At 35.7% G+C, this 10,900-nt stretch overlaps 1 protein-coding gene across 1 annotated transcript in view; it reads left to right on the forward strand.

Moving 5' to 3' along the window:
* nlk2 (nemo-like kinase, type 2) overlaps positions 1-10,389 on the forward strand; it is an 85,304-nt gene extending 74,915 nt beyond the window's left edge. Inside the window, exons 8-11 of the mRNA XM_058799137.1 lie at positions 1,563-1,649; positions 2,055-2,253; positions 3,206-3,299; positions 7,327-10,389. Coding sequence (XP_058655120.1) covers positions 1,563-1,649; positions 2,055-2,253; positions 3,206-3,299; positions 7,327-7,381 — 435 coding nt within the window. The 3' untranslated portion in view covers positions 7,382-10,389. The remainder of the gene's footprint in view (positions 1-1,562; positions 1,650-2,054; positions 2,254-3,205; positions 3,300-7,326) is intronic.
* Positions 10,390-10,900: the final 511 nt, after the last annotated feature.

Below are 10,900 nucleotides of genomic sequence, written 5' to 3' on the forward strand. Positions count from 1 at the left end.
ATTTATTTAAAAATGACAGTAAAGACTTTTAAATTTTAAACAGGACAACTGTTTTTGACATTGATAATTATAAGAAGTTTTTCTTCAGCACCAAATCAGGATATTAGAATGATTTCTTAAGGATGAAAACTGTAGTAATGTCTCCTAAACAATTTTGCTTCTTAAAATATATTTAAACAGAAAGTATTTGACAGAGAATATTTGTATAATTCATTTTTAAATTGAATTATTACATTATTATTATTAAAATTGTAATTAATTATTTTTTACATTACTTTTTTTATTGTAATTCACAATATTATTAAATTTTGATCATAAGAGACATCTTTAAAAAAACATTCAAAAATCTGACTGACCCCAAACTTTTGAACAGTAGTGTGAAACTTAAATCTGCATACTTATGCATACTTAGTTATTTAGTATGTATTTTTTCTTTTCTTAATTTTGTATTGTATAATGTTAATTATTCATTGTTAATTTATTTGTATTATATTAGATTATATGTATATTTTATTTTTCTTAAATGTATTATTTTTTAAAGGTCATCATTTGGCAGTGAATTTGTTTTTATTTCCCTTTTTTTGGAAGTAAATATATCTCTTTTGGGGTTTTGGGTACTAGCCATGATGTTGCTATGCAGTGTTCTGAGTGATTTTTAGCATGTTGCTATGCAGTTTATGGGATGTTCTGAGATGTTGCCCACTTTCGAGTCTTTATGATATTCTGGTCCCTACATATGACTCAGATTCTTCCTTCAATGAAGGTCTGATCACTTAAAGTAATAGCACACCTCGTTTCCGTTTGGCTCCAGTTATGGCTGAGAGCTTTCAATCCTTGCCCATCGTCTTCCTCCATCTCTCGCCCGACACCTTCACCTCCATCAGCTATACAGTCAGCCCTGACAATACGTCATCCCTTTTTAAATGGTGAATCACCAGCCATAGTTCACATCTGTTCTCGGCTCAAAGAGCCTAACCAGGGAAAACAAGCAATTACCGGTGGGCTTTTTCAATCAACTCTTTGGCGAGTCGGCTGGGGGCTTGAAATGGGGGGAAGGTGGGTGGAGGAGATAATTAGACGCGGTTAAAAATACCCCAGCACATTGTCTCCGCTGTCCCACATCCTCAGATAAGTGTGCGGCTATTGGCGCAAGGATCATGTGCTACTGGGAGGAATGTTTTGCACGTTTGAGACGTGCAGCTGAACGGCCACTGAGGATCACATGACATGCTTTTAGGAAGCTGTTTGTATGTTTTGACTGCTTCTCAAAACAGGATGAAAATGTTCAGAGCTGGCCATGTTTCTAAATCATGTTCATTCTCACACTCTCTACAGCACATTTGTTTGGTAATGGTTAAAATACAATAACCAATAGTATTGTATTATTGGGAATGCTTGATCAATATGGGGGTTTTTTTATTTTACTTGTGGTCTTTCCAATGATTGAAACATTGATTACATATTAGTTTGTTTCTTCCTATCTCTGAATATGTATGTATAAGGTTGGTAAAATAGATTAGATACTCAGACTATACTGATCATGCCATTTCCTGTTTCTGCAGCCCTCACTTCCTGTCCTGTACACCCTGTCCAGTCAAGCAACCCATGAGGCCGTTCACCTCCTCTGCAGGATGTTGGTCTTTGACCCAGTAAGTGTTCTTGATACTTTATTCTCATAAACCGTAACATTCCAGTCTAAAGTACTGGAACATTACAAATTAAATTACATGCTAAAATTCATCGATATAGACCATATAAAATTAACATTTTTTTTACTATTAAATTATAATTTATATGTAATATGTTATAATATATATATTTATATTTCATTTTGAAAATGTAAAAATGTACTATATATATGTTTACATATATTATCAAAATTAAATATTTATTATATAAATAATTAAATATATATAATATAAATATGTGTGTGTGTGTGTGTGTGTTTGTTTTCATTTAAAAATAAATTTAAATATATAAAACTGTAAAATAGATCATGTTATTGCATTTTTAAAGGGAACGTTCAGTCAGAACAAATTTGTTTTCCAATACAGTCAAAGCGGATCTCTGCAAAGGATGCCCTGGCGCACCCGTATCTGGACGAGGGACGTCTGCGGTACCACACCTGCATGTGCAAATGCTGCTACACCACTTCCTCTGGCCGCGTCTACACCAGTGACTTTGAGCCTGTCACCAATCCCAAGTTTGACGACGGTTTTGAGAAGAACCTGACGTCAGTTCGGCAGGTCAAAGGTGAGCTTGCAAATATTGATAGTCTATTCATTTAACCTTTTGTCCTCATCCACCCCCGGTTTGTAGACAACGTGTTTAGGAGCTAAAGGTCTTAATTGAATTGAATCTATTTGAGAGCATGCGCCCGTCATGCCAGCGCGTGTTAATCAGAAGTCTTGCTGGGCGTCTCCTGCTTCAGATCCCCTGCTGCTCCTGTTGTTTTTGTCCCTTGTTTTCACCCTTCATTCGGGGCCCCTGGATCTGTGCTTGCCTTCCACTGTCAGTGGGTATTAGTGAGAGTCTGTCGCTAAAAGCAGGCTTACTGTGCTGTCGGCTCAAAATAACTCTGCCCTTCACCCTCCCTCCTCTTCCTCCATTCTGTGTGCAACGTGTTTCCACTGGAGGATTAGTCAGTGCGGATGGAGCCGACCGCCTAGAGACTTAAAGCGATTTAGGGAGGCAGCCGCGTTTGGAACGCGAGGGGAACCCCTCTTGGATCGACACATGAGGAGTTTCCACGTTGGCCGAACTAGTTTTAAGCTTAATCGCTTGTATGCTAAAATAAAGAGTTCAGGGCTATTACAGATAGTACAGTATGCCTGTAGAATCTTCCTTTAGTCACATCACTTCATCTTTTTTTGTTACAAGGAATGATGACAAAATTGTGAACTACCGAATACCTTTAACTATAGTTGACAGGTTTGACTTGCTGTCTACCTGTTGAATGAATGAGTGATGCATTTATACCTGTTAATTAGATTGACCTAAAAATAAAAATGTCATCATTTACTCACCCTCATGGCATTCGGAACCCATATTTTATTTAAAATGAATACAGGAGAAATGTTTTAATTGTTTTGTGAACTGCTCTTTTAACCATGATGGCACGTAACTTGTAAACCGTTATTCCTAGCTGTGAACTGTAATTTATTCCTTATTTCTCATCATCTCTCCTCTTTTCTGCCCCACACAGAGATCATTCATCAGTTCATCCTGGAGCAGCAGAAGGGGAATCGGGTACCGCTCTGTATCAACCCCCAATCAGCTGCCTTCAAAAGCTTTATCAGGTGAGACCGCCCTCCGCTTTACATCATCTTCTTCTTTCTTCTGCTTATATCCAAATCTCATGATCAAGTGTCCAGGTTATATTTAACTGTATTTAGGTCCATTAAGATTTTTGCATTGTGATATTTTTTCATCACAAAAATTCTCATTACTGTAATCTGAAATTATATATCTAAAGTCAGCATAAATTTAGTTCAGTACAAGCATGACAGCTAGTATGTATACATACTTTATCATTTAAATAATATTTAAATAATTTAGATGTTTATTTATTCAGGTAATTAATATTATTATTTTACATTTCAGAAGCGAGAAAGATTTTTATCATTACAAAAGCTACTGACTATTGACCTATCGGTAAGCCCCGCCCCTCTTAGTTACTGTTGCTCCCTCGGACAAACAAACGGAGTTGCTCACTGTCTTACAATGACAGATACAGTGTGAAAACCTTGTCCCACAATGTTTTTGCACAATTTTGGACACAGAAGGCCACCAAATAGGAATTAAATATTCCATGGAGGGATTTTGTAAAATATTAAAAATAAATACGGTGGGTAACTGGAGGCGAGGGTTTTACAGATCACAATGTAAGCGGGAGAAGTCTCATATTACGGTCAGTCATAACGATCGCGGATGACAACATGCAGAATCAACACTGTTCATGTATCGCAGGGTACGATTAAATTAATAATAATAATGTTGTAATGCAAAAAATGTATTGGTCCAACATGCTTTTGTTTGTTTTAATTTTGAAATTAAATAAGAGCCAGAAAGTGGTTGATGGATTTTGAGATTCACCCTCACGTCCATGTTGTCATCCTCAGGGTTAATAGACATGCCAAATCAAAGCCAGTGAGCATGAATGTCATTTTTTTGAAGGGGAGCCGTGTTTTGGAAGTGCTTTGGGTTGAAGGCAACATGCCATTGTTTAATATTTAGGCAAACATGTTTACGTAAAAGAGTGTTTAATGTCATTTCTAACCGTTATTGCTTGCAACCAGAGCCTGGTAGATTACTTACAAACTGCAGTTTGTTACTGATTCCAAATTACATGACAAAAATTGTAGTTAGTAACATAATCCATTACATTACACATTTTAGATAGTGTAATCAGACTACTTTTTGATAACTTTTAGATTACTTTTGACCTAACTAGTTTATCACATCGATTTAAATAGTATAATGTTGTACCATATTGATATAAAAATACACAGAGGATATATTCCATTCATTGTAATCTACAAATAAATATACATTTATTTATGGTAACACTTGAACAGTGTGAATGAACAGTTAACACTACATTTATTACAGTATTTATTAATCTTTGTTAATGTTAGTTAATAAAAAAATATAGTTGTTCATTGTTCATGTTAGTTCACAGTGCATTAACTAATGATACAAGCACAACTTGTGATTTTAATAATGTATTAGTAAATGCTGAAATTAACATTAACTAAGATTAATTGCACGATACACCGGTACTACGGTAGTATCGCGATATTAAAGCTTAAAAATACCCCGATGCTTCAGTTCAGTTTGCAATGAGAAGTTGCACTTGCACATCGTTGTTCATGCTGCAGTTTATCAGAAGAAAGGGTCTGATTCAGACCATCTGATGTCGTTTAAAAAAAAAAAACAGCAGCTCAAGCATCACTTATTCAACATCATAATATCTTACAAGAAAGTATTCTCGCATTTCATGATATGCGAGCAAAAAATGCTCCTGACAGTTCGGCAATACGACACGAGCAAGAGTGCTGTTTTTGTTTCTGTGTTCGATCCAAATCCTCGTTGTCTTGGGCGCAGTGTTGCCAACTAATTTTCAGGGAAAGTTGCTAAAGGAAGCTAAAAAGTTGCTAAAAGTTGCTAAATGACTTTGTGATGTCATTGCGCGATGACGTCATTACGTAATCACGGCGCAAAATTGTCACTACATCAAATCTCAGTCAAAAAATATATTTTATATATGTTAATTTAGATTTGTTCGTAAAATAATATAAATGCTAATATAATATTAAAATATAATTATTTTTAAATACAAAATTGAATTATTGTTCAATAATTCAATGATTATGATGATTAAATTTACAACATTTTTATTTTCTTATTAGTTAGTAAACTAAAACTACAAATTCTGAACAATTATAGTTTTTAACAGTGTATTAGTAGTTATTTAGTGTGCTCCACTCTAAGTAAAGTCTGCAAAATAGGGCACAATCTATGTTAATATATAGGAATTTTCCTTATTGATTTTTCACAGGTTTTTTTTACCTGCATTTTAAATTACGTATTGTATTTTGTGTTTTCGAGTGCAGGGTTACAACGGATAATGGATAACGGATAATATCCTGGAAAATTACTATATAATACCTTTTCCATTTTTCTTACAGTGTACTAACTGATCAACAATCGTAGGTACAAGCTACTAACAAGGTGTATCATAAATGAACAATGATTCAATTATTCAACTATTATTATGATTATTAAATTTAACAATTGCAAACAGCAGCTAACTTAATGTTAAAAGATGTGCGTACTGCTAAGCATCTTTAATTTCCTCTTTATGTAATTTAGATGGAAAATGCATGCCTTTTTATTGTTTGAGTCACTTATCAAAAGTTGCTAAAAGTTGCCAAATAAATATAAAAAAATAGCTAAATTTGTTGCTAGGTGCTTTTGGAAGAAAAAGTTGCTAGGGTAGTCTGAAAAGTTGCTAAATTTAGCAACAAAATTCACTGAGCCATTCATAAAAAGAGTCATTTGATTGGCTCCTGAAGGATTCAGCCGTTTTTGAAAGAATCGTGTGAATGACTCAGTGATTCAATCACGAACTTCTGCCACCTGCTGGCCGTTTTTAAGTTTCCCGTCTAAAAGTAGGCATATTACATTATTTTCCAACATATTTCTATATTCAGAATTTAGTATTTAAAACATTAGTCTCATAACATTATTTATGCAATTATAAATACAGTCTAAATTTATAAATGCCACATCTAAATGTCACTTCATGCAGCTTCTGTGCAGTGCTAAGATGAGTTTTGTTTAGATCATTTCATGGATAACAATAGCTAGTCATTCATTCACATTAATTAAGTATTCAGAGAATAATATTGTCTGTTTTCACTTACATCTATTTATTTATTAAATTTTGATTCATTTTGTAGAATTGAATTTTACATTAACAAAATACTGCATGGTATCGTGATACTTCTGGTATAGTATCGTAAGACATTTTTATGGTATCGTGACAACCCTAAATGGTTTAGAAGTATTGTTCATTCTTAGTTCATGTTAACTATTGTAGTTAAGTAATGAACCTTATTGTAAAGTGTTACCATATTTATTTAAAAGAAAGAGGTTCAGATGATAAAAAAAAAAAAAGGTTTGGGAATGCCTGCATTGCATGTAAATAGGAAATAACATGAATTTGTGCAATTTGATGTGTTTGAAAGACACAAGCCTTCCAATGACATAATAACCTACTGAGTGGTAATTCAAATAAAAATGATGTTAATCAATAGTTGATGCAATATTGAAACTTCTTAAACCTGTAATGGTTTTTAAATCCTGTGGTCACATGCTGTGTAGCCACCTGACTAAATGACTGGTCTTTGTGTAAATTTCCACAAAACTGAAAGACTTTCTGAGTGTTTATAAGAGGTAGATTATTTTAGAAAGGAACATTTAAAAGATGTAAAAGAGCAATTAGGGAGAAAAGTGTTATTGTATGTATATGTAGTTACGTAATCAATAAAAAAGTAACTGTAGTCTGATTTTGAGTATTTTAAAATGCAATTTAATCTAATTACAAGTACTTAATTTTTGGAATCTGATTACATAATCCAAATTACATGTAATTAGGTACTACCCAGCTCTGCTTAAAACTACTGCAACTTTTGGTGTCCTGACAAATCTGGGGCTTTTCAAGCTTATTTTGCAACTTATTTGTCAGTGTCTCAACACTAGATGGAGACATCTCCTTAACAAAGCAAAACATAACAATCCCCCTCTTCTTTCTGTCCACAGCTCAACAGTAGCTCAGCCCTCTGAGATGCCTCCATCTCCTCTGGTTTGGGAGTAGCTGAGGACGGCAGAGAAGATGGCGTTGATAAACAGTGGTGGTGGACGTCCCTCCGGTGGCCCGTCCCGCGTCCACCCCTCACCTCCCCTGGACTACTGACCCCCAGGCATCCCCAAACCTGCGTAGCATTTCACTGGAGTCTAGGACTAGCCATGTCGCTGATGTGTGTGTGTGTTGTGTGTGTGTGTACTGTAATACTTACTAAATGGAGTTTTATAGAAGCAACCACTGCTGATGAGTTCAAGTGGGACACGGGACGGGTGGGCATGGCCACGAGGGGTCCGTTCGTACATACCCACTGCTCTGTAGTAGTATACGAAAGGTTTGTGAAGGGTACGAACCTGTACTTTCGGCAGACAAAGTCGACCCCTGTGGACTTGAATGTATTTTGAACAGCAGGGCGGCAGAGTCTGTGCAGTATCCCTGAAGGAAAACTCATCACGACTATGTGTGCGAGTAATCATGCTTTATTTATTCATGGAAACAGGAAGTGCAGTGCTTCATGTCGTATGAAAAGAAGGCAAGTTCCTCTGAATCTGTCTTTCGCTCATGCTAGAACCAGGGCGAGAAACCGCTGCCCTCATTAGTAGCCTTTTCATTAGGCCCATCCATATAAAGTTGTGAATTTAGGTGACGGCCCTTGTGAAAGGTGCGGTCACATTAACCGCTGCTCGGAATTTCGAGCGCGAAATCCAATTGTTTCAGGAATCTGCGCGTTTTGAAAAAAATTCTGATGCGGAACTAGTTGGTCATGTAAATTTGTCGCACCGACCGACAGAAAGCTGCTTCATACATAATTACGCTATTAGCGGCGAAAAAAAATCTGAAATATCGCTAGTGTGACCGCATCTTAAGAACTGTGACTACTCATTCGGCTAGAGTGAGCCGCTCATTGCGTTTATTGCCTTCAACGGCGGTGTGATTTTTACGACTTTCTTCCATTTTTGCTGTCGTCTGCACTCTTCCTTTTTTTCTCTATCGATCTATCTTTGTTCATATCTCGATTTCTGTCTCATTCAACTCTTCAAATCAGTATTCCTTAGCGCAGCACTTGGCAGAGATACTGATTCGTAGGCTTCTCTTAGTACTCCTGAATGTGGATGTGTTGTGTCAGTATTTAGTACTTCGGATGGGTGACTGAACGGCACAACGACTCAAAAGGATCCAAAAAGCATGCATGATTGGCCCGAGGCAAAATGCTTGTACCGAAAGGGTTTAATTGAAGCAAAGGAGACTTTGTGAGCGTGTCCAGAAATCTCGCAGGTGCTTGTCTCCTACCGAGACTGAAAACCCAACTAGCATGTAGCGATACGATTTGGGGGGGTTTATGTTTTCTGATGACCTTTGAACCCTGCTCTCCCTGATGGAGTATCTAGAATAGCATGCAAACCAAATTAAAGGCTAAAAACTAAAAAAAAGCAAATAAATAAATAATGGGTTGTACTGATGGTCAACCAAACCATTCCATAATTGCAATGGTATATTACCAAACTTTGTCTATAAAGACAAGTGACGAACGCCATTGCGAGTGCATGTATGGACCCCGTGCATGCTTCTAACTGACTGTGGCATCACAATAGTGATCCTGTAGATGTCAGTTCAGTGTCGTCTACTTTGACCCCCCTCAAAAGCCCTTTTTCTGTTAAAAGACTCTTATGGAGATGATGGATCTGAAAAGGGTGCCTGGGAAATGGTGTATATTGTGGGTCTGCAAAGAAATTGGGAGTAGTTTTCACTCACTGTACCATGCTTAAACTTCCCATAATGCTTTCTGCACTCTCTCGGACTAAAAGAAAACAAATGGTAAATATTTAATATATTTTTAGAGAATTATTTTTATTTCTTCCTCAATGTGCTATGGCATGCTTTCCCATGATCCACTGAGTATGGTATGTAAATAAGTGAGTAGCAGGTAGATTTCAATAGAAATGAAAAATCTACAAAAAAATGACGTATTAAAAAAAAAATAAAAAAATCGCCAAACAAAAAAAAAAGTAATACTGCTGTATAGAAGTTGAATTAGCCTGCACATTTTTTAGGGCTGTGAAATTTGATTTTATTTTTGAGACTTGCATATAAATGTACATATTTTTTTCTCTCTCTCTCTTTTCTTCTTTTTATTTTCCCCTGCACTAGAAAGTGTAGACAAAGAAATAATCCAAATCAGTATAAGTACAAAAACAAACAAAAAACACATAACCAATTATGTTAATTGTGTCTTGTGTGCTGCAGAGCTGTGGATATGAGTATTGAAGTAGAGCCCTTTTTTAATTATTATTATTATTATTATTATTATTAATTATTATTAATTTCCTTTAAAGAAACACTGAACTGTTTGTGTATATGTATATAATGGATTCACATTGTTGGTCTCTACCTCTCGAGCTCAATGACTTGGTTGTTTACCTCCACGCTTTTATTTTTATGTGGAGATTTAAAACTTGAATGTCCCTTCCGACTTTTATATTCCTATCAATCCCTGTATAAAGAAATCAAAGTCATTAAAATTTCGATTGGTTGGAGGTGGTTGCCATCATCATATCCTTGTACAAAGTACCATGTTCTCACCCCAGTGTTCTCTGACTGTTAGATCACACAGCATACCCACGATGATTAACATGGTATCCTTCACCGAGAGCGTCGGATGAGATAAACGTACAAAATACGTGGCAATGTTAGGGCGTACCTAAGATAACGTGCGGATTCAAACAGAGCCTGTGAGAAGCTCGATCGGGCCCAAATGGGGAAGGTACTGCACTTGCTGTCAAGTTTTTATAAGGACGTTTGAAGTTTATACTCAGAGTTAATGGTATTTGAATACATTTTACGACATATATGACTATAATGTAAAATTCGCATTCGATGCCCTGAAATCTGAGGAGGTGATTCTTAGGGACCGGAAGGACTCTGTGGATGTGTTCTGTGTTTTGAAAAATCACCGGTCTCTTTTCAGAGTGTAGATTTGAAGTACAGTGGTGAAGCTCATTAAATGTTGACATTTAAAAAAAGTGTGTTGTTTCTGTCCTTTTTTACTTGCAAATACGTGGATTTATTAGCACTGCATTCTAAAATGGTTTTAATGGTTTTTTTTAATAAAAAAAGACAAAACAAAGCTGCTGACCAAGTTCAATTGAGTGCCAAATTGCAAACTTCAAATGCCAGTATGGTAAAGAAAGTTACGCTTAAAGTTAGCTATTAATCAGTGAGAGACGGGCTCACTTTCTCATTTTCTTAGCTATGCCAAGCGCTAAAATATTTTATCAGAAATTGTGAGTGTGAAATATTCTTGAAAATCCTAATCCCTAACGATTAAATCATAAACAACTGGAAAATCATAAAGATTATTGTAGACAATTGGGGCCTTTTGAGTCAAAAATTTTGAGAACCACTGAATTAAAATATTATTTTGTTCAAAACTTTTTTTGAGTATCTTAGAGGAAAAACTTAAAGGAATTTATGGAACTGTAAAGGGGAAAAAAAAGATTCTGGCATGTTCTCAACCTAAAGTAGTGGAATTAT

Source organism: Onychostoma macrolepis, chromosome 15, assembly GCF_012432095.1.
Source record: "Onychostoma macrolepis isolate SWU-2019 chromosome 15, ASM1243209v1, whole genome shotgun sequence".
NCBI classification, from domain to species: domain Eukaryota; kingdom Metazoa; phylum Chordata; class Actinopteri; order Cypriniformes; family Cyprinidae; genus Onychostoma; species Onychostoma macrolepis.